Source organism: Photinus pyralis, unplaced genomic scaffold (assembly GCF_008802855.1).
Source record: "Photinus pyralis isolate 1611_PpyrPB1 unplaced genomic scaffold, Ppyr1.3 Ppyr1.4_LG8, whole genome shotgun sequence".
Classification (NCBI taxonomy): Eukaryota; Metazoa; Arthropoda; class Insecta; order Coleoptera; family Lampyridae; genus Photinus; species Photinus pyralis.
In genome coordinates this window covers 16680388-16701794 of record NW_022170819.1, presented here as the reverse complement: position 1 = coordinate 16701794, position 21407 = coordinate 16680388, and the positions used below count along the sequence as shown (strand labels likewise).

At 38.4% G+C, this 21407-nt stretch overlaps 1 protein-coding gene across 5 annotated transcripts; it reads left to right on the top strand.

The window, feature by feature from the left end:
* The first annotated feature begins 1830 nt into the window (after nt 1-1830).
* On the top strand, nt 1831-18979 carry LOC116178038. 5 transcript variants are annotated; one of them, XM_031497301.1, is made up of 16 exons: nt 1831-1972; nt 2044-2148; nt 2269-2388; nt 3528-3664; nt 11144-11306; nt 11353-11881; nt 11925-12174; nt 12778-13019; nt 13069-13231; nt 13277-13360; nt 13412-13543; nt 16232-16411; nt 17004-17202; nt 17329-17730; nt 17890-18110; nt 18783-18979. In XM_031497301.1, exons 2-16 carry the CDS (start codon nt 2100-2102, stop codon nt 18849-18851), a joined length of 2940 nt encoding a protein of 979 aa, XP_031353161.1. In that variant the 5' UTR covers nt 1831-1972; nt 2044-2099; the 3' UTR covers nt 18852-18979. The 5 variants fall into 5 exon arrangements, with proteins under 5 accessions (XP_031353161.1, XP_031353163.1, XP_031353165.1 ...); XM_031497302.1 differs by having other exon boundaries at nt 1838-1959; XM_031497303.1 differs by lacking the exon at nt 2044-2148.
* Nucleotides 18980-21407: the final 2428 nt, after the last annotated feature.

The window sequence follows — 21407 nt, the reverse complement described above, 5'->3', positions numbered from 1 at the left end:
CACAAGCACTTAATTTAATCTTACTTTTAATTAATTTAATTAATCCCACTTCTGACACCAATGTAACGTGATTTATAAATTCGGGTTCGATTTATATCAATATTTATTAAACAAAACTAAAACACTATAAAAACCGTACAATTTATATCGATTATTTATATCACACACTTCGAAATTTATATCAGATTTTCGCGCTCTATGTTTCGTCCGTACTCGATCTCGTTCGATAGTAGACTCCCGCGATGTTCGGTCCGCAACCATTTATACACGCAAGCAATGTAAGTCCAGTACATTCTCGAATGTTCCTACTATCGCGCGCGTAGAAAATTCCAGAGCGCCAAAGGCGACGTCATGTCTGGAGCATTTCCGTTACAATACGATATGAAAAAATGCAAAGATTACTACCTGCACTAAATAACACAAAAAATAACAAACATTTATGGAGGGATGTTTCCACCATCGCCATTCAAAAACAGATGCCAACCGTAACCAACGTTCGTGCTCTCCAGATGGCACAAACAGCTTTCCGCACCTAAAGTCCCTATATTACTAAAGTAACGCGATTCATTAGGCCAGTGTATTAGATTAAAACAAACTGCTAACTGAGCCAAAATGGCCGTTTGACACCTAGTGTCAGGTTTGACATTTGTTGTTTTGTATTATAATAGTTGTGTATACATTAAAGAGAATACTGATGAACCATTAATTCATTAGAGAAGCACATCTAGGCACTTTTGCAAGAAAACAGAAACCGAAAAAAGAAATTACCTACTCAGAAGTGAAGACAATCTTTCGGAAACTTTTAATGAAGATCAATTAAAATATTTAGAATTGGGGTACACACACAAAGGTTTTATGTGGAGTCGTGAAACGATTGAAAAAGCGATGCAACTGTGTTTTTCTTGTGATGTTATTATTATGTTATGTTAAGTATATTATTATATTAAACGATACGCTCACAAAACTTGCCCTACCCAAGAGCGACTACAAAATACATATTTTCCAAGTTTTGTTCAATTTCAAATTTCGCGGGTCCTAAACTGAGCCAAGATGGCTGCTATTCGCGTTACTTTAGTAATCTAGGGACTTCATTAAGGGCCGGTTTTACAATTACACTTTTACGGAGAATAAGATATTCTTGGAATAACTGCCATAGCAACATGTGTGCCATTGGTTGACCCAATGGTAACCAACGCAACCGTCGACATTTATTCTAGGTATAGCTTATTCTCGGTATATACCTTCATTGTAGAATTGGCCCTATACGTCTCAAACGAAACCCTACACCAGGATCTTGGCATTTCATTCGTCACCTACAAAATTCAAAGCCACGCCCAAAATTACCACGACATCAAACTCTAGGGCCACAACAATGTCCTCGTACACTTTCTACCCAGCATTCTAGAAGACTAAATTGCATATGCCCTCATGACCTGCAAGCACCCTAACCTCAGAGGACGACTACCAGGAGCGGTTCCGCCTAACAATAAATAAAATAAAATTTGAAATTAAAACTGTATAGGTACCCCAGATACCAAAAATGTATCTTAAATTTTATGACAAAAATAGAAGATTGCAATGGTAACGTTAGAGAGAATGCCAGATAGTAGGGGAGGTGCAACTTTTGCGTAGAGACAACTAATTTAAAAAAAGAAGACGAGCAGATGACCAAGATTCTAATGGAGACAGTCGGTGATAGAAGAAAACTATCGAATCAGGGCTGTGACCTGACTATATGTAAAAAGTATTCGTTCATTCACTTAATTATTGCACCTTGTATATATTAGACCCTCGTATATTTGAAAGTGTATTCGTAGCTTTACACAGCGCACGCGCACGTTTTCCTTCTAAATTAAAAATGAACTGAACAAAAAGAAAAATCAAATTTGTCATTTCATAATTTTATATTAGGTATTTCTTAATTGTGATAAATTGATATTGATTTCCTGATTTCTAAAGGTACTTATCGAAGGTGAGCAATTTACGTTTCTAATTTTATTACATGTCACTGTTCGGTTTGGTAAATACTATCCTCACTTTCAGATAACTCGATTCTCTCCGAATTAACTCTACCCTTCAATAATTCCAATCCTCTTACAATGAGTAAAACGAAGGAGAATAGTAAAATTACTCTAGGGATGATAAAAGGTAAAAGGTAGCTGTCTCGTGTGGTGTTTACTTTTATCTTTATGTGTATATCATACTCGTTGTGTGTTTATTATGCTCTATACATTGACTTATTCTAAATATGGTATATTGTTCCATTAGGCAAAGCTATGAATACGTCCGTTCCTTCCATAGCTATTCGTTTCAATGCTAATGCCGAAGAAATAGAGGAATTGTATCAAAGCGAAGATGAACCCATAGACAAGTTGCACAGTGACAAGGGTAAATATTCGGGTTGGGATTTCCGACTTTGTATTTTGAGAAGGGGTAATGTAAGAAGATTAAATTCTAATTTCAATTATTGTTGTTGTTCATATGGCAGTGACTGTTAACGATATCAATATTTACACTACCTATGAGATTATTAATATTAGTTTGGAATTGAAAACATTGACTGCTGATAGTGATAAGTATACAGGGTATTTGAAAATCTATCTTATTACAATTTTTTTATAATTTTACCTCGTAAAAGTACTTACATAATATGTACAGTATGTCCACGGATTGACTGCACATAAGGTGTATATTATGACAATTTTTTTTTGAGAATTGCTCAACCTAATATATTGAAAAAATGAGGCAAATTAATTAATATACAGGGTATTTTTTTGCCGAATTCAAAAAATTAGTCAAGAGTAAACTGTCTTTATTTTAGACAAAACAAAAATGTATTAAACAAAGTTGTTTAGAATTACAAGTTATAGAATAGCTTAAATTTTCATACAAATCAGCTTTTGAACTCATGTTTGTAACAAAAATCAAAGCAGGCTGATTTGTATCAAAATTCTTCTATAAAAATCTTCTAAAATAAAGACAGTTTACTTGATCTTAAGTAATTTTTAGAATTCAGCAAAAAAACACCCTGTATATTAATTGATTTGGCTCATTTTTTTAATGTTTTAGTTTGAGACTAAGCAGGAGCAATCCTCAGAACATGAAGATCCAACTCTAAAATACTTTGTCAATTACCTACACCTTATGAGCCACTCGATTCGTGGACACCTGTACATTTTTGAAAATGTAAAACTGTAAATTACTTTCGCCACATAACTTTGTAATTAACTGCTTTCAGTTTGTAAAGTGCCTTTTAGAGCCACTCTAAACACGGAAGTAGCGCTAGTATCTGGCATCTGTGTGTACCAAAGTTGAGCTTTATACGTCAAAAGCATTTTTGAGTGAAGAGACCTGGCCACAGTAACATTGCAGTACGATTTACCACAGTATTCTGCCCCCAACTATGTAGCTTATAACCAAGCCATATCACTGTAATTAATCATGTGTTAAAATAGATCTAGTAGGCACAGTACCGAGCACAGTACACTGTTTAATTGACAATGATAATTGCATGGTATTGTTTACAGGAACTACGGATGCCGACACTAGTCCATTACGCTATTTACCTCGCTTAGGAAAAAGATGTACAAGTATTGATACATCTTTCGTCGCGCAAGATTCATCGCCGCCTTCGGATCGTTGGAAATTTTTTACAGAAATAAAGGTAAACGCAAACAAAAAGTCAGTTAGCAGTAACACCTTCTTGAGTCATTAAAAGAGCTTCAAAATAAACAGTCACATGACGCCTTTCATGAAAGAAATTCGAAGTTATGCCATTTTGATGAAGCTGCCAGTTTCAATTCAAAAAAATAAAGAATGGTATTGTGTAGCACCGTTCCAAATGTCTAGGTCATACACTAAACGGTTCAAAAGTTAATGGGGGGGGGGGGCACGGACTTTATGTCTTCACTGTATCGGATGTAAACAATGTCAAGTTTCTCAAGAATCTCAAAGATAGCGCCCCTATAAATAAGGGTGCGAAATATGTATGCTGGAAACAAAACCAACATCCTTAAAGTAACATTAGCTAACACTGTTGAAATGAGATAGTTTAAACAAGTTAAAAAGTAATCGTAAACGATTTACATAAAGCGCATTTCCACTTGCATTCATTTCCCATTTGTAAGATGCAACTTCTGTTAAAATCGTAAAAATCCGGCCCCAAATATGAAAGATAGCGTTGCACATGAGCAATCCATTTTTGACATGCTATTTCAATTTCAGTTTATAAGAAGAATTTCATTTCAATGCTTTTCTAAATAAGAAAGTTGGAACTGCGCATGTGCAAACCTAAATTTTGAAACTAATGTTAGATTTTCCTTTGTTCCAAGCGCCAAAGTATCAAATTTCACTTAAATGCTTCCATAGATAAAAAAAAGTTGGCACTGCGCATGGGCAAAATAACATTTTTAAACTGGCGCTAAATTTTCCTTTATTTTAAGCACCTATGTATCACATTTCATTTAAATTCTTCCATAAATAAAAAAGTTGGCACTGCGCATGCGCAAAACCAAATTTTGAAATTGGCGTTTGATTTTCCTTTATTTCAAGTGCCTATGTATCAAATTTCATTCAAATACTTTTATAAGAAAAAAAGTTTGCAATTTGGTTTATAAATGGTCGAGATGCGAAAAGGGCACTGTGAATTTTGAATCGATTCGACTCAACTTTTGGCATTGCGTATTATATGGCTAAGGCTCTGCCCATGCCCCATATTGAATTTCATGCAATTCAGTTCATAACTAACGGAGATGTAAAAGCGATCGGACATTTCTAAACAAAATTATCGTTCACACGGACAGATAGAGGGATAGACAGGCACAGGAACAGACGGACAGACCAACAGACAGACGACAGACAACAATACAAAATTATAAATGATCTCTAGGATGGTTAATAAACGGCAAAAGTGTAAAATTATGGAACATGTAAAAAACGGTTTGTTGGTTTTTTTACAATAACTTTTTTTAGCAATAAACGCAGAAAAAATTCCTTCCTTGGTGCAAGCCTCGACACCATAACGAACCAAATAGCGAAAAAAGTAGAACAATAGCTCTTAAGATAAAGAACTAGTAGCGTCGCAAAACGAGCGGACGGACCGACGGACAGCCGAACGGACGGACAAAGTGGCCACAATAGCGCATTTTTTTTTTATTTTTGTGCAAATGCGCTAAAAAGTGGCTGACAAAATAATAGACAAGATAACATCCAAAGGTAGCAATCGAGCAAGTATAATTATAACCACTGGCAGTTCTAAACATATGGGGTGCAAACGAAAGTATGTATTTTTAGTTTCAGGAACGTTAGTAAGGGCAAATTTCTCAGGTAAAATCCCCAAAAGTGGCCGATTCCTATTTTATACAATATAAAAAATTCAAAATTTAAAATACTCGTTGAAAGTGAATCTCGAAAGATGGTTGATAAATTTGAATCCAGAACAAACCTATGATTCAGGTTCCTCACAATTTATTAATTCTATTTTGGTTTATTTACTGGAATGTTCCGCAGTATGGAAGTGTCCAAAATTACCCTTATAACTTACGGTTTTGACGGTCAACAAAGGTACAGATTAATTGTCTTTAACCTTTTTACCGGTTGCCGTTTTATTTATAATGTTATTAACACCTGTTAAAGGGTTTTTCATTAAAAGCACTCGAACTTTGAAATGAAATAAAACCACCTGTTCAAGTGATATTACCAAAATTTTTATAACATTTTAAAGGATATTCGATGACATTATGTATGGTAAATGGCCGCCGCGACTCCGCTGTAGATGTTGTATTCTGGTGGACCAATTTTGGACGACATCTTCGCATAAATGGGGCTCGATTTTACGACGAACGCGAGTTATGTTGGCTTTTAGGGTAGCAATTAACTGTGGTTTGTCTGCATAGACTAGGGATTTAACGTAACCTCACAGAAAGTAATCGAGAGGTGATAAGTCACACGATATCGATGGCCAACACAGGAGGTGTTGAAGCCTGGAACTTCTCATTCAATAAATTGCTTTGTGCTTTATGGCAAGTGGTGCCGTCCCTTTCGAAGCACATGCTTGAGAGATACATTCCATCTATCCTAGGCCACAAAAAATTGGCCATTATCGTCCGATATCGGTCGCCTTTGATAGTGAGCGCTGCTTCTTGTCCCCACCAAACAGTGATTTTTTCGGAGTGTAGAAGCACCTGATGAATCTCCCGTGGATTTCCGCTTAACCAGAAATGTGCCTCATCACTGAAGATGATTTTTTTCACTGGAAGTAGATAGTAACTTCGCTATTTTAGATGACAACCCCTATTTTTTTTATTGCATTTTTGGATTGTACGTGAAATTTCAGTTCTTTTGATACCCACATGTCGATATCTGCCATTTATGGTTTTTAAGTTATTTTGACTATGAAAAAAAAATGGCGGATGCAGATGGTACCTTGATAATTGATCACTTGAAAACGGTTATAGTCACGGCAACCCATTTTTATCAGTGCATAGAGAATGAATAGGACTTTCTTTTAGTGTACTTAAAAAAAGTTAAGTTGCGTACAACCGCACCTATGGAGATCCAAATTTAAGAAACTTCAAAGCCTATAAACTCAGTTTTTTTAAATGGAATGACCATGTTCTTACTATTGCATGAGATAGAGAATCGAAATTGGCATATTTTGATATTACATGTTCCTATAGCTATATCTTTAACAGTTTCTGATTTATTCCTATTTCATTGAGTTGATGCCATTTTTTTTCGCATTTTCTTTTTAGTAGTTGGCCATGATTATATAACAATCGAATTTTAAACAAATTTAATCAAGGAAAGGATTCTTTAATATCATTGATTCTAGTCTAAATAATTCATTAATAAATAAGTCATTTATTAAGGATATAGGACGGAAAATTTGTGAAAAATCTAGACAGTCGTTCAACTTAATTTCTTAAACAACTTATAAGTCTGGAAATTAAGAGAGGTAATGCGATATCTGTTCTAGCAACAATTCCATACCAAAAATGTTTCAACGAAGTTTTTTATATTTTTCCTTGAATTTATTTTGTTAATCTTGCATTTGCAATTCAATTCATTTTCTTAAATATTCTCTTGTAGAGCTTTGTATCACTTGTGCTTCAACAGTTTGTAGTGCATTTGGGGGGTACAACATTTCCAAAATTCATACAGTTTCGTTCCAGTGTTCGAATGAATGTACTTGCCGTACATTCATTCGAACACTGGAACGAAACTGTATGAATTTTGGAAATGTTGTACTCCCCAAATGCCGCGATTCTGTCCATTTCACCATAAATAACAATTAAATTCCAAAATATGTAGGTCAAACCACTGCGAGTCATTTTTCGATTTTTGAAAAACTTATGTTAACCTATAACAGTAGGTGACGGATTGGTGTCACTAGATTTGTTTCAAATTCGATTGTTATAAAATCATGGTCGACTACTAAAAAGAAAATCCGAAAAAATAGTGTCGGTTCAATAAAATGGTAATAAGTCAGAAACTGTTAAAGATAGCTATAGGAACATGTTTTGTCAAAATATGTCCATTTCGATTCTTTATCTCATGCAATAGTAAGAATATGGTCATTCCATTAAAAAAACTGAGTTTTTAGTCTTTGAAGTTTCATAAATTTGGATCTCCATAGGGGCGGTCGTACCTTAACTTTTTTTAAGTGCACTAAAAGAAAGCCCTATTCATTCTCTATTCACTGATAAAAATAAGTTGCCATGACTATAACCGTTTTTAAGTAATCAATTATCAAGGTACCATCTGCATCCTCCATTTTTAGCGCATTTTTGAAAAAAATACGCTATTATATTCGTCATTGCTGGCAGGCCGGCTGTCCGCGTTAGATCTCCACAACTACAATAGCTAGAGATTTCAAATTTTCACTAAAAGCTTTCTGCTATAGTGTAGATGTGCAGGCATTAGTCTATTTTGAGTTAGATTACTTGTGAGATCGATAATTGAAGAAAATAATTTCGATATGGGTTTCGGAGGTACTATAATTTTACCGTTAGATAGCGCTACCAGTATAAAAACTTTAAAGTCACTAGATATAGAAAGTACCGCAATCATCCGCCATTTTTGGGCAAATTTGCTGCCAACTTAAAAAAATTGACAAATAAAATCTGAATAGCTGTCATTTTTTATAACCTAACGTCATAGTACTGTCATGTTTTATAAAAATATATACAGATATCTCCAAACAGGTGGAACAATCCCTAACATTAAAGTTACTAGAATCTGGTAATTTCCGCCATTTTTGGGCAAAAATCATGCGTTCTCTCTCTAACGCACGAGCCTAATGGATTGCGGTACTTTCTATATTTAGTGACTTTAAAAAACTTATTATTTACTTTGCGATTTGTTTTACAAAATGAAGACGTACCGTCAATTGAAATTAAATAAAATTAATTATTTAACGCAGCCAAAATTACTCGTGAGATCAATAATTTTAAACTTCGCTAATAAAATACTGACCTGTATTACCAAAAATGCGCTTTAATCATGCATATGCTGATTTACAACTTGTTTCCTTAAAGTCAAAATAACTTAAAAACCATAAATGGTAGATATCGACAAATGGATATCAAAAGAACTGAAATTTCACGTAGAATCCAAAAATGCAATAAAAAAATAGGGTTTGCCATTTAAAATAACGATGCTACTATCTACTTCCGGTGTTTTCGGAAGTGCGACCATTTTGAAAACATTTTACATAGATTCGGCCTTCAGAGTAACTCCTAAGTACACATGTTCAAAAACCTACCTATTTTACTTTCCCAGAAGCGCAAAGCTCCCAAGAAAACACCCTGTATGGATGAAAATCTAAGTAGAGGCGCAAAATCCGCCAAGTTCACGTCGCAGAAAGACCCAGTTTTTTCGCACGACCGGAATGGACTGTCTGGGGTTTTCTCCCGCACTGTCCCAAACGGCACCAATATTCTCCGGATCTTGCGTATAGGAACTGCTTCATCGATCGCCGACCTGGTTGTTTCAGATTGTGGACTCTGCAGGACGTCCATGAACGCCATAAATTGGGCGAAACGCGCAGAACTTAGGCGAATAGAGCATTGATTTTGATAATAAATAACAATTTCTACGCGTTGTTTAAGCATGTATAGCGTTCCAAATGTCAAATGTTTGTTTGACAGTTTTACCAAGATGGTCGCAAAGAAATTAGTGCCACTCCGAATATAACGCAATGAACTGTGTCACACCTTGGACCCTACCGCTTTCGTGGTAACAATTTATTCAAATGCGATGCGAAATGTAATCCGATCGTCCAATGCCCCGCAAATATTCACGTACGTATTAAGAAAGTAACATATTCGCACTGTACTTTCAATTGAACATAAATTCGCCGTCCATTAGTTTTCACTATATGATGAAGTTGCCTTGCATAAAAAACGCTTCTTATGATTGGTTTTGAGAGTAAATCAATAAAGCTTAAAGTACCTGCGACTTTGTCGAAAAACAAGTGTTGTTCCTTCAAATTAATCAGTTTCTTGGATTGTATTAGTCCAGCGGAAGATATAGACGTTTCCTCTCTTTCTGATTGTTTTTATCTATCACTGCAGTGGTGTCGTCGACCTTGTTGCGATGGATTTCTTTCCAAGCCTTCACGTTATTTCCTTCATTTTGGTCGTGCAACCATTTTAAAATGTGGTCGGTCGACTCTTCCGTCTCCCTGAAACCATGAACACGTGAAGGTTTGGGAGTTCCTTTTTCTCTCGAAGTTGAAGTTGAGCTCCCTCCCACGGTTTGGCGGTTGCGACGTAGTTTTTCAACCACCGGATCGACGATCAGGGATGGTATCCAAATTAAGGTCTCTGTCAAGAAGATGCTCTGCAGGGCGCCCCGGAAGCTTTTCGTTGGAGGGATGGAAATGTCTCCGCCTTGCCTTGAGAAGCTGAGGGGATGGGACGGGGTTTTTCCGGTCCCATTTGAGGACAGAATTGCCATGCCCATTTTCCTGCTCTTCTCGCCTTGCACTTGCTGACTTTCCTTGGGTCTTCTGAACTTTGCTGCCTCGTTTGGGGTATGCCCAGCGGCTATTAGCTTTGCTTATGGGGTGCCCTCCACAGCTTTATTTAGTTCACTTGTCTCCCCCGAGACCGCTGAGGCTTTGTTACCGTTCTCAGGTGTTGCTTTGGAGAGAGGCATGGTAACACTATGTAGGCTAGTCTCTTCGTCAGAGGCCAATAAGGTCCTCTCATTGTCTGACAAGCCTGGATCAGTGGAGATTGGAGGTAGCGACTACTCCCTTATAGCTTGAGTGGTTTTTGTATTTAAATCGGATATAAAGGTCCCACGAGTATTGGGCTTTTAAACAATCACTGGCACCTTGCCCCTATCACCAGATGGCTACTTGAAACTGGGAGGCCTCTGGTACTCAGAGTTCACTGACTAACGACCAATCTCTCCCTGGGCCGTCCAGTTGTCGGCACCAGTTGGTTCGCCTTACTGTCATTCGGCAATCCGAAAGTTCCGTAGGGAGTGTTGAGATTGTTACCAGGAGGCACCAATACGAGGAGACGGCTAGTCAGCTATCGCGAAGCGCTGAAGAAGGTTTTTATTTGAGCGGTGGCCAGGACCAATGCTGCCGAGCTTTTCTCTAGGTTTTCCCCCGATTTTTACCCCCCAACGTGTATTTTATATACTGCTGTTGTACGGCTTTCGGTTCGCACTTTTAATTGGAATGAAATTTCACGCGATCTCAAAAATGACGTCTCACACAAGGATCTGTAAATTTTCGTGTACGTAGTTTTACCTCGAAGATCTAGCTATGAATGCCGCTCTCCCACCAAATTTTTTATAGTTTATTCGCCGATTTGGAAAACCGAAACGGCCCCCCACAGAACCCGATTTCGGATGCGTTTTTTCTACATGGTACATATAGCAGCGATTGCCCCACTCGTGCTCCGTAGCCACCGTTTTTAGCACCGGCAACACTGTAACGTTTCGACTCTTATCTCCTTGAACACTCATTTCTTATCTTAACGCGCTTTATTTTCTCGCATATTACTTGCGTTCTCTTTCCTCATGAAGCGGTACAATACTTCCTTGTTAGATTGCAACGACTAATAAAAGCAGCATATTGTAAAAACCTTTAGTTGTATTTTGACATATGGTGTTTTTTCTTTAGGGTAAAATTACAAAGAGCGTAGAGGAAATAAAGCAAAGAAACCAAGAAGCTGACAGTTTAATTAGGAAAGCAAAAGATACCAAAGACCACTCTAGTCTATCCGATTCAGATGAATTATCAGAGAGCAGCTTGTCACGTACTTGCGGCGTTTCGACAACCGAAGGTAGGTAGCGCTGCTTTATCAATTTTACGTAACGCGTCGCCGTTAGGTGTCGAAATGTCGACGGACGACGAAACGCCATCGCTAGAAAAGGACAAAAGGCCGAGCGACATCGCTCGTAACAGTACAAAACATTACAGGTACAAGACATCGCGAAGCAAGCGATCGCGTAAAGATGATAACGTCAACATCGCGAATCTCGCCGAACTGTACGAGATTACAACTGGCTCGAAACCGAACCTGTCGATGCACGACGCGATGTCGCACGATAGTTTGGACGTCGAGAGTGGCGTCGAGGCGCTTGAAGATGCCCAGCCTCAGGCAGCTAACGACGCCGTGGCCGAGGAGAGTTTACATTTCAGTGAGGATCGCGAAGGTGTTCTGCTTCGGATTGCGGATCACATCGAAAACATCGAGGTGCAAGAGGGGAATAAAGTAAAAGTTTTACCTGTAGCCGGCTCAACCATTAAACACACTCAGCTTAAGGAAAATTCCAGTCGCACTTACTTCGAGCCGCAAGGTTTCGTGGATCTAAGAGTTACCGAGTCCAATACATCCCTAGCTAATAGAGCATATAAGTGAGTATACATTTGGCTTAATCTTTTCTACGTGTATGGTCAGTTTTAGGTATTTACTAGCAGTGGTGCTGTGTTTGCTTTGTCACATTTTTTCCATAATACCCTTCTATGTCTATGGATTTTCGTCGGGGATATTTGTCGTGATAGTTTACAATAAAGTGTATAGTAAATATTTCGAGTTGGCGGCAGAGAAGACGAGCCTCTGCGAAACGTTTGTTACCGCTGATTCGCCCGAACAGGCTATATTTGAAATTCCGGCTGTGAAAGAATATCATCAGATTACCAAAGTGGAGGTATTGTATTATTTTATATTTATCCTTTCATCTTTAAACACCAATGAGTTTTAAGTCTCAGGTTATGTTGATGTTTAGAGAAAACTAGCTAGCATTGCAATCCCTTGCTTTTTCTATATCGATACTGTACCGAAAATATCGTTTTTTTATTACTGGCGCACACCGGAAACCTTAACCTTCGCGGACCTTCCTCTAGTTATCCGAAGGTAGGTTATAGGCGACCTATTTTCAAACTACTAATACGACTCCCATCCCATCTATAAAGCTACCGTGAATTAAAACGCTTATTTGGCGAAATCTGTACAGGATGTCCCATTTGAAGACTTAATTTTCCGTTAAAATTGGAAGTTAGCTTAATTTATAGCAAGGCCGTTCATTTACCAATGATAAAATTACTCGAAGGAACATTTTCGAATTGGAGACACCCTGTACATTCCAACTTCGTATATAATACCCGCTTACACATCACAGTTCTAAATACGATATCGGGCTTATCACAACAGCGCTAAAGCAGATATGATCTTTTTTTTTGCCCAGCTCTAATGTTGGCAGTAATTACCGATCACTGCCACCAATCCATTGAACCTAGTTTTATTTGGACAGGGGTGGATGAACGAGTATCCAGACGTCTACGATCCTCAAACCTATCACATTTCTCAAACGCAATCGGTTTACATACGACTACAGGGTACGTTGCTAAGGATCAGCCATACCAAGGCGAAGGTGTCGAAGCGGGCGCTGTGGAACGAGCCTAAGCACAAACACATCGTGTTTTCCGGCCATAGAATATACAATTTGTTGGGAGCTCACGTGAGCCTATTGCCGGTAGCTCTCAATAGAAGAAGGTACATGCCGGCAGTCGCGTGTGTCTGTTCATTAATTAATTTTTTGTAGACATTGGAGCAAGAAGTATCCGATTTGTATAACGATTAACAAGGAAAATTTACATTTGAATTCGAGCGATGCGTCCGACTTAGACGAGGGACAAAAAAGTAAAACGAAGAGCGAGATGTCCGATAAAAAATCGAAGGCGCCCAAAAAAGAAAGCATCACGCAGGTAGGCAATTTTACCGGCACCGATCTTTGAACCTCGCAATTTCAGACGCAGATCTTTAGTAAATTAACGGAAGAGGAGATGAATTTGGAAGAGTGCGAAAGTGCGCAGGTGGAATCTCTAGATCCTGCCGTATGTTGTTCGGGGGGTTATTGTTTTTGTATTTGAAAGTTTGGTTTTCAGTCTAAAACTACGGAGGAGGGTGATGAAAATGGTGAGGCGGACGATGAAGACGATTTTAAGGAAATATGTACGGCTGATGATGAACAGGATGACGAGTCGTTTAACTTGGATTGGACCACGTTTGTTTCGGACGTATGTTGTTTTACATTGACAACCAAAAGTACTCTTCCCTTCACTAAGTCATAATACTTTCTTCTATTTTTACGGTTTCTTCCAACAGCAAGTTACTTACAAAAAAAAAACCATGGCAATGCATCGAAAAGTCACGTGAGCGATTCGAAATGTTTTGTAATGACGTCACCACGAACTTTGCCGAACGCGTCCTTAATTAATTTGGCGCTTATTTTGTAACGGAAAGCGTGGAGAGTGGTCTCAAAAATTCAGAAGAAATTCGAGAAGAGGTTTTCCAAAATTTCTTAAATTTTTGTCTGAGGGGGGGGGGATTAATAGCTCGCAAACAGCACCGCAAATCCTATTCCCACTTTCTGAGATCTTAACCCCCATGAAGGAGCGTATTTTTGCTGGGTGTGAAGCTTTCGACAGGGTATCAGTTTTTTCTTTCTTTCCACAGTTAGAACGAGCGGTAAGTTTGACGACCGCGCTATGACTAAATTTCTCCCGGAGGATTGCAAAAGTCACGTGCGCGATGCGGATTGTTTCTGACCATGACGTCACGCTCGAAGGTTATCGAACGCGCAATTAATTTTGCTGTTATTTTAAAGCGTAGAGTTTCGGCGTATAACATTAAAAATCGTCGAAACGTCGAATTTAAAACTAGCATCTTGTAGAGGGAAAAAAGTTACCATAATAATGTGTCATTTAATTCGAAATATCTTTTTAAATAACTTCAATAAAAAATAAAAACGATTTTGCAAAATTTCGTTTTTTTCGGAATTTTTTCAGTTTCAAAACTGCATTTTGTTAAGCATCAAAATCCGCCAAATTTAAACTACCTACCTATCTCTTACGGTTCCCGAGATCCCCATCGTGGCCCTTGAATTTGAATCACCCTGTATATTTACTTACAATGGGAAAAATTTACCATAATTAGTTCTCCATTTATGGAGACCGACTCGATGGAAATCGGATTGTAATTAATCCCCCATAGCGAGGGGTTGATTCTATATAGGATTATGATGAAATCATAGTTTTTCGGAGCTAGAGGGGAAGTTATTCAGCCTACGGAGTTGGTACTTCCGCAATATGTATCCGTTAGGGGTGCGCACATTTCGAATTTTTTTCGGTCCGGCGGCTCGGTAGGGGGAGGGCCCAAAGTGCATTCCGGATGTCGTTTTTAGGTTGAAATTTCAAGTTTAAAAATTCATAGAGAGAAAAAAAATTGTACGTGTTTTGCGATTAACCCGGTTCGTGGAACGTACGAAGAGGGTTGTTTGAGACGAAATTGCGCTTTTTGGGGGTTTAAACGGATTTTTCCCTAGGAAAAATAGGAAAGCGCCTTTTGAAAGGATATGACAAAACGGACGGACGGCATCGTGACGCTACAAACATCGAGTGTGTTTCGCCCATCCCCCCCGCAGCATGGCGGCAAAATTAGTGGGCGAACGGGGAAGGGGCATATCAAGTTGCTGTTTTGTGTGTTGGTTTCATAGTTCGACGGCGCTTTTGAAGGGCCGGGTTGCAGTTTGCCTACTGAGCGACGCGAGGGACGTGGGGGGAACGAAGAGATGTGGGAGACGTTTGCGAATTGTTCGAACACTTAACGGCAATGTTTTTGAGGTGTTTCTGGTTTGGCGGAACATCGATCCCGCATCTTGAAATGGTGAACAGGTCCTCTCGTCTAGAGGGGTGAAATTTTCAACCCCCGCGCGAAGTTCGAAAATCGAGAATCTATTTCCTTCGCGTTTGAGGTCGCGAGACTAAAATTTCGCAAACGATTTCGACTGCGATAGTTCATATTAAACTCTCCCCCCCCCCCCCCTCCCGGTTGAAGCACCGCTCGCGCAACGTTTCAGAAAAAAATTCGTTCCAGTAGGTATGTACATTGCGCCCCTATAGGAATGGGTAGCTGCCACAAGCGGTGGTAAAAATGCATTTTTGCGCTTTTGAGACTTTTAGTTTACTCGGTCACAACTATCAATTTGAAGAGCTCAAATATATACTTTTTCGAACCGCGTGGATTTGCCTTTGGGGGGGGGTGCAAGAAAGGGATCAATGTAAAAGTTTGAGTTCGTCATCGCTTTGTTTTGCCCAAATGCCCAATTTTTCTTACAAATTTAAAGCTACTAGTTTTTCGTATATTAACCATATAAAAAAATGACATACAATTACACGTAGAATTCAAAAATGCATTCAAATACAGGGGATTCTATTTAAATAAATGTACCCTTTTGGCGCCCTACTTTGTGGACGCACCCTGTATAATTCCAAATATTTTTAAAATGGGGAGAATATTCAACAATATCATAATACAAAAGCACTCTGTACATGGAGCCTGCGTCGAGGAATGCGTGCATATCTTCTGCGCCTCCCTTGAACTTTGTCGGACACTTGGAGAACTATTCCCTCTGTGCCTTCGTCGTCGTCTACCTCAGCTGCTCGATCAAGAATTGTTAATGTAATATTTTATTAGCCACGAATCAAAGTCGTCGTTCACAAGTAAGAACTAATCTAAAGTTATCAATAGTGCCTGATTTAGTTGGAACACACTGCATACTGTGCTCACTGCCGTAAGTGCCAAAGGTTACATATGAACAATTCACGGTTTTCCATTTGTTTATTCCAATATCGATGAGTAGGGTACTTTTGGTTTTCAATGTATGACTTTCATTGTGACATATTACATGTAACATGTTCATACAGGGTACACCGACAGAAACGCATATATATTTATTTGCTCGTTCTGATCGAGAGAAGGAAGACTGGTATCGTAGATTCGTTACCGCCACCCATAGAGATTCGGACTGTAGGGATTCCCAAAGGACGGACACTAATGTTTGGAACGAACGCGAGTATCTCACTTACATGAATAAATATCAAAAGGTACAAAGCTGTTGAACTATAGGGGTGTCAATTTTAAAACTTGCAGTCGGCCATTTTTCCAAAGTAAAGAAGATGTTGAAAATCGCGCAAAACCATTTCGGGGGTATCGAGGGGGAACCATATTGACGTTATGAGTGGTAACCCCCCCACCCCCTTAATCCCCCAGCCCCCCCCCTCTTCAAAAACCCTAAATGGCAACCCTATACTTGTGACACATCGTTGGAAAGCTACTGAAAAATGCTTTCCAGTGGTACCAATAGTCAATATTCATTAAAGATAATTTAACACAAAATTTAACAATTAACAAAAAAACTAAATGTTGACATTGAGGTTACTTTCTTTTTTTTCAGTAGCTTTCCAACGATGTGTCACAAGTATGGGGTTGCCATTTAGGATTTTTGAAGAGGGGGGGCTGGAGGGTTAAGGGGAGGGTGGGGACTTGTCACTCATAACGTCATTCTGGTTCCCCCTCGATACCCCCGAAACGGTTTTGCGCGATTTTGAATATCTTCTTTAGTTTGGAAAATATGGCCGACTGCAAGTTTTAAAATTGACACCCTGTATACATTTAATACAACATATATGGTTACAGCTGTATGATGATTCCAAGTCAGATACCAAGGCTAGTTCGAATGTTGCGTGGATAAACTGCATGATCAGTCGGATTCTGTTTGATTGTACCCGTGATCCGACATTTTTGGGCAAACTCCAGCAGAGGATACAGCGTAAATTGAGTTCTATTAAGTTGCCATACTTTATAGAACAGTTGAGCATCAGTGAGCTTTCATTAGGTATTGGTCAAATGGGCGCGAATTTACTGGGAGCTGCTAACGCGGAAGGGGGGGGGGAGTTTATTGTATACTCGACCCATAAGGCGGCACCCAGTTAGCAACCCTCAATTATCTTGGATGTTTCAGGTAACAATCCGCCATTAATATACAGCGTGGGTAGCCCGACTTTAGATCAACGAGGCCTTTGGATAGACCTGGACGTACGATACAATGGAAGTCTAGTGTTGAAGTTACAGACCAAGTTAAATCTAATGAAACTGAAACATTTGCCCGCCAGTGGGAGTTGCGAGGATTCCTCCTTCGCCAAGTGGCAGTACTCTGACGTGGACGACACGGCGGAAAGTAGCTCGGATGGTGAAAGTTACGCGCCGTCGGCGGGGAAAGTCGCCGAAGCGAACGCGAACACTACGGGGAGCGGCGGAACTAGTAATAGCAGCAAGAAACTGTTTAAAATGGTCGACAAAATAGCAGAGTCGAAATTCTTTCAAGCGGCAACTGAAAATCGTTATATAAAAAAGGCGATGGAGGGTAAGTTTCTATTTGCATAAAAACAAAATTGATTAACAAAAAATATTAGCGATTATTTGAAGGCAATAAATAAAAATCGATACCGTGTTCATCTGGGTCCGTTACAGTACCCCCTTCGCTTTTGTAGTCGCATGCTAATGCCAAAGTATATTATTTTAGGTGTATCGAATACCGATCTAAGTTTGAAAGTTGAACTTAAAGGTTTTGTCGGTACCTTGGTTCTAAATATGCCACCTCCTCCAAGCGATCGAGTTTGGATAGGGTTTAGACCTTTACCGCAGTTGTGGCTATCGGCACACCCTATAGTCGGTGAAAGAAATTTCTCTTTTATCAAGCAACTCACAACTTGGATTGAGAAGAAGCTAACCCAGGAATTTCAGGTGAGGAACTGAAATGAGCGGTATTGCAGATTTTTGTGTTACTGAAGTTTGTTCGTTAAATTTCTACATTCTTTTGGAAAAAATTTTACAAAAATTAAACCAAAATCAAAATGCTACATGCTAAGATTCGAAATTTTAAATTTGTTTAGTATATGTACTGATTGGGAGGCAAATGCTAATTGTAATTTTCTTTCTTTTTTGCTAAGCTTTGTTGCTCCTAATAAGAAAATTAGCAATTGTTTGGCATATGTCGCGGCCCAGCGCGATTGCAACAAAAGTGGTGGAGGTACACCCCTGTTCCTACCAGGGACACATCCCCATGACAGTAGACTAAATTCTGGGAGAGTCGGCTATGCCAGGCATATGCCAAAGTGTCAAATCAGCAGTCCATGTTTCTTAAACCTTTATAAATAAAATATTAGGTACAATTGAAAGTTTTATCAAGAAATTTATTTTCTCACATGGCAATCAGGGACCAACAGCATGCACTTTTTAGTTATACAAAGGATGTTCAATTGAACTTGAAATTTTTGTTACTAATTCTTTCCCTGTTCATGTCGTACAAATGGCCGCCCCTGTAAGGGTAACGAATTTGTCAGAATCAAATTTTTCCGCGTCCAATTTTCAGAAATACTAGTGTGACCAAATTTCATCGATAACTTTTAATTTCAGAAAGTCCTAGTAATTCCGAATATGGAAGACATCGCGATACCTGTGATGTCATCGGCATTGCCAACTTAACGCCTAGCGGAGCACGTGTGATGTGTTTGTCGTTTTATATTTGTGATATTGGTAACAAGGCTCGTTCCCCAATTCAAAATGTGACGTGCAAGAATTTATAAAACAAATATACCTCTGTGTACTTTCAATTGCACAATAATCTTTCCAAAGCGTGAAACTATTCTAATTGACATTGTACCAAAGACTGTTTATAATTATAATGAAGCAACATTGACACTTCTAATGCATATTTGTTGCAACCTTGCCTCTAATGTGTGCACTCCTGATTATTTCATAATACGCCGTACTTGACAGATTAATTTACCTTCCATTTTTATAAAAAGTGAGATATGGAACAGTTCAATTTATATCTGTTGAGTTGTTAAGTTATTTTTGTCAAAGAAGAAGTAAGAGATTCAAACTTATTGGTTTGCATAAAAATTCTATAAGACATATTTATGTAACAAATAGTATTTTTTCCCAAATTTCGTATTAAGCATTTTGTGTGCAGCTTCCAAAATGACTGATAGCGTAAAAATATATTTTATTATGTCTTTCATATACTTAAAGTATTAGATTTTTCAACTTTAAATATATTAGGGCGATTTGAATGCGTTTGTTTTTGTACGTACTTTTTGTCTCCTTGCTTTGCTGTCTTTTATAAAGTTGTTTTTTTTTTATTAGTATTATCTATTATTATAGTCATTGTACTTGTGGTAGCAGTGTGAAGCACTTGATTTTATTAGTATTCTGATACCAAAAAAACTATGCATAGAATGACGAATAAACTTTATTTTGTTGTTACATTTGTATTACCTCTCTTCATATACCCTCTTTTATATACAGTATCCAAGATAGGGATGTCTATCATTGGGATCTCAGAAACCACAGAAGATACTAAGAAATTAAATTTGTGATCCTGAAGTAGGCTGGCCTCTGTATGTGCGGCAAAAAGGTCACCAAGGCCCATTCAACCTGTTCTTTGGTAAAGACTCTTGACGCTTCTCTTTCGACTATGTAGTGCGGTCCGTTTTGATCCTCTCTCCATTAAGCCCATGAATGGCGCACGTTAGGGAGAGTTTAGGAAGAATGAATGATAAATATTTAACACATTTTTAAGAAAAGTACCTGTGGCGACGCGCTGCATTCACATTAGGTAGCAAACTTAATCGTCCTGCACACTCATTGGTCAAAACGGCCAATCGATGAGAGTGTAGTGTCTCTGGCTGCAAAAGTTTAAAAGCAGAGCTTTGAACGCTGCAAAGGAAATTCCTGATGCTTCGACGGCGCTTAAAGAAACAACCGACTCCGCCTGCAGAACCAGTTCGCCTCTACCATTTTGAATAGTGTTATTCATTTAGAAGTAGACAGGGATTTCGTATATGTATGTCTACTTTTAAATGACAAAAACTTTTGAAAAACGCCTAATTTTATGCAACCAAAATATGCGCAAGCTTTCCACACTGACATTCGGAATAAAATAAATAATAATAAAATAGTAAGCTTTTAGCTTATGATGAAGAGATATTAACTTTGGCCGCTATTTACCTTAAGTTTCTTATGGGATTCTCTTCCACAAAACTTAAAATGTTTAGTTTCGCATCCCCTCCGTTTTATTTATCGTCACCCGCTTAAATACCCGGCGACTCGACTTGGAAGACAGCGTACAAGTAAAACTGTACTGTTCAATACATAATCGAGCATACACTTGCATAAGAGAATAAGAACCATGTTCCCGGAGCTGCATATCTGCTCACATGTTTTTGAACAAAAAGAAGGCAGATCACTCCATTTCTACGATGTCAACTCTTCGCATCAATGAACCAGTCCGGACGACACGTAAATTTTACCAAAAAGTTCGCCAACTAAAGCAAACTAAACGTGCTGCATCCATACACTGATACACATGTGAGTATTGCGAGTATTCGCGTATTGCTGAAGTCCCGCCATTTACTAAAACTGCTGAAAAAAGGAAACAAAAGACCATTTCTTAAAAATTCCTCCTGAAAACATTTTTGTGTCCTTTGGCCACAATTAGATAGGTATATGTTGTTGTGAAAACTTCCTAAGACTGAAACTACCCACACAACTTACCCTTGTTAGCTCAATCTCACAAAAACTCTTTAAAACATAAATCTCAGGGCCCGTAAAATGAGTCCGCCTACCCCTTTTTTTCGTCCGGACAAGGGGTAGCAACCTCGCCAGATCGGTGGCTAATACCTCCCTTAAATTCCAAATAAAATAAACCCTGGTTAACTGACTTCTGGAATGAAATTTAAGTCCCACCGATGATCCAAACCTTTTTACGTTATCAAACTCGTTTCACACTCGGGATAAAAAAAGAAAACTTAAAATTTGAGAAACTCGAATCCTTGACCTTTACTTAGACACACACAAATAATAAATGACAAACAAAAAAAATAAAAATTTTACAAAGCTAAATTTACAAAATCTGAAAAAAATAATTTACACAAATTGAAACACAAAACCGTCTCAGACGGCGATTCTTACAATTAAATTAAAACAAAAATGACAGTACTCACGGTGCTAATCCTTTTTACAAATGCGCAAACAACC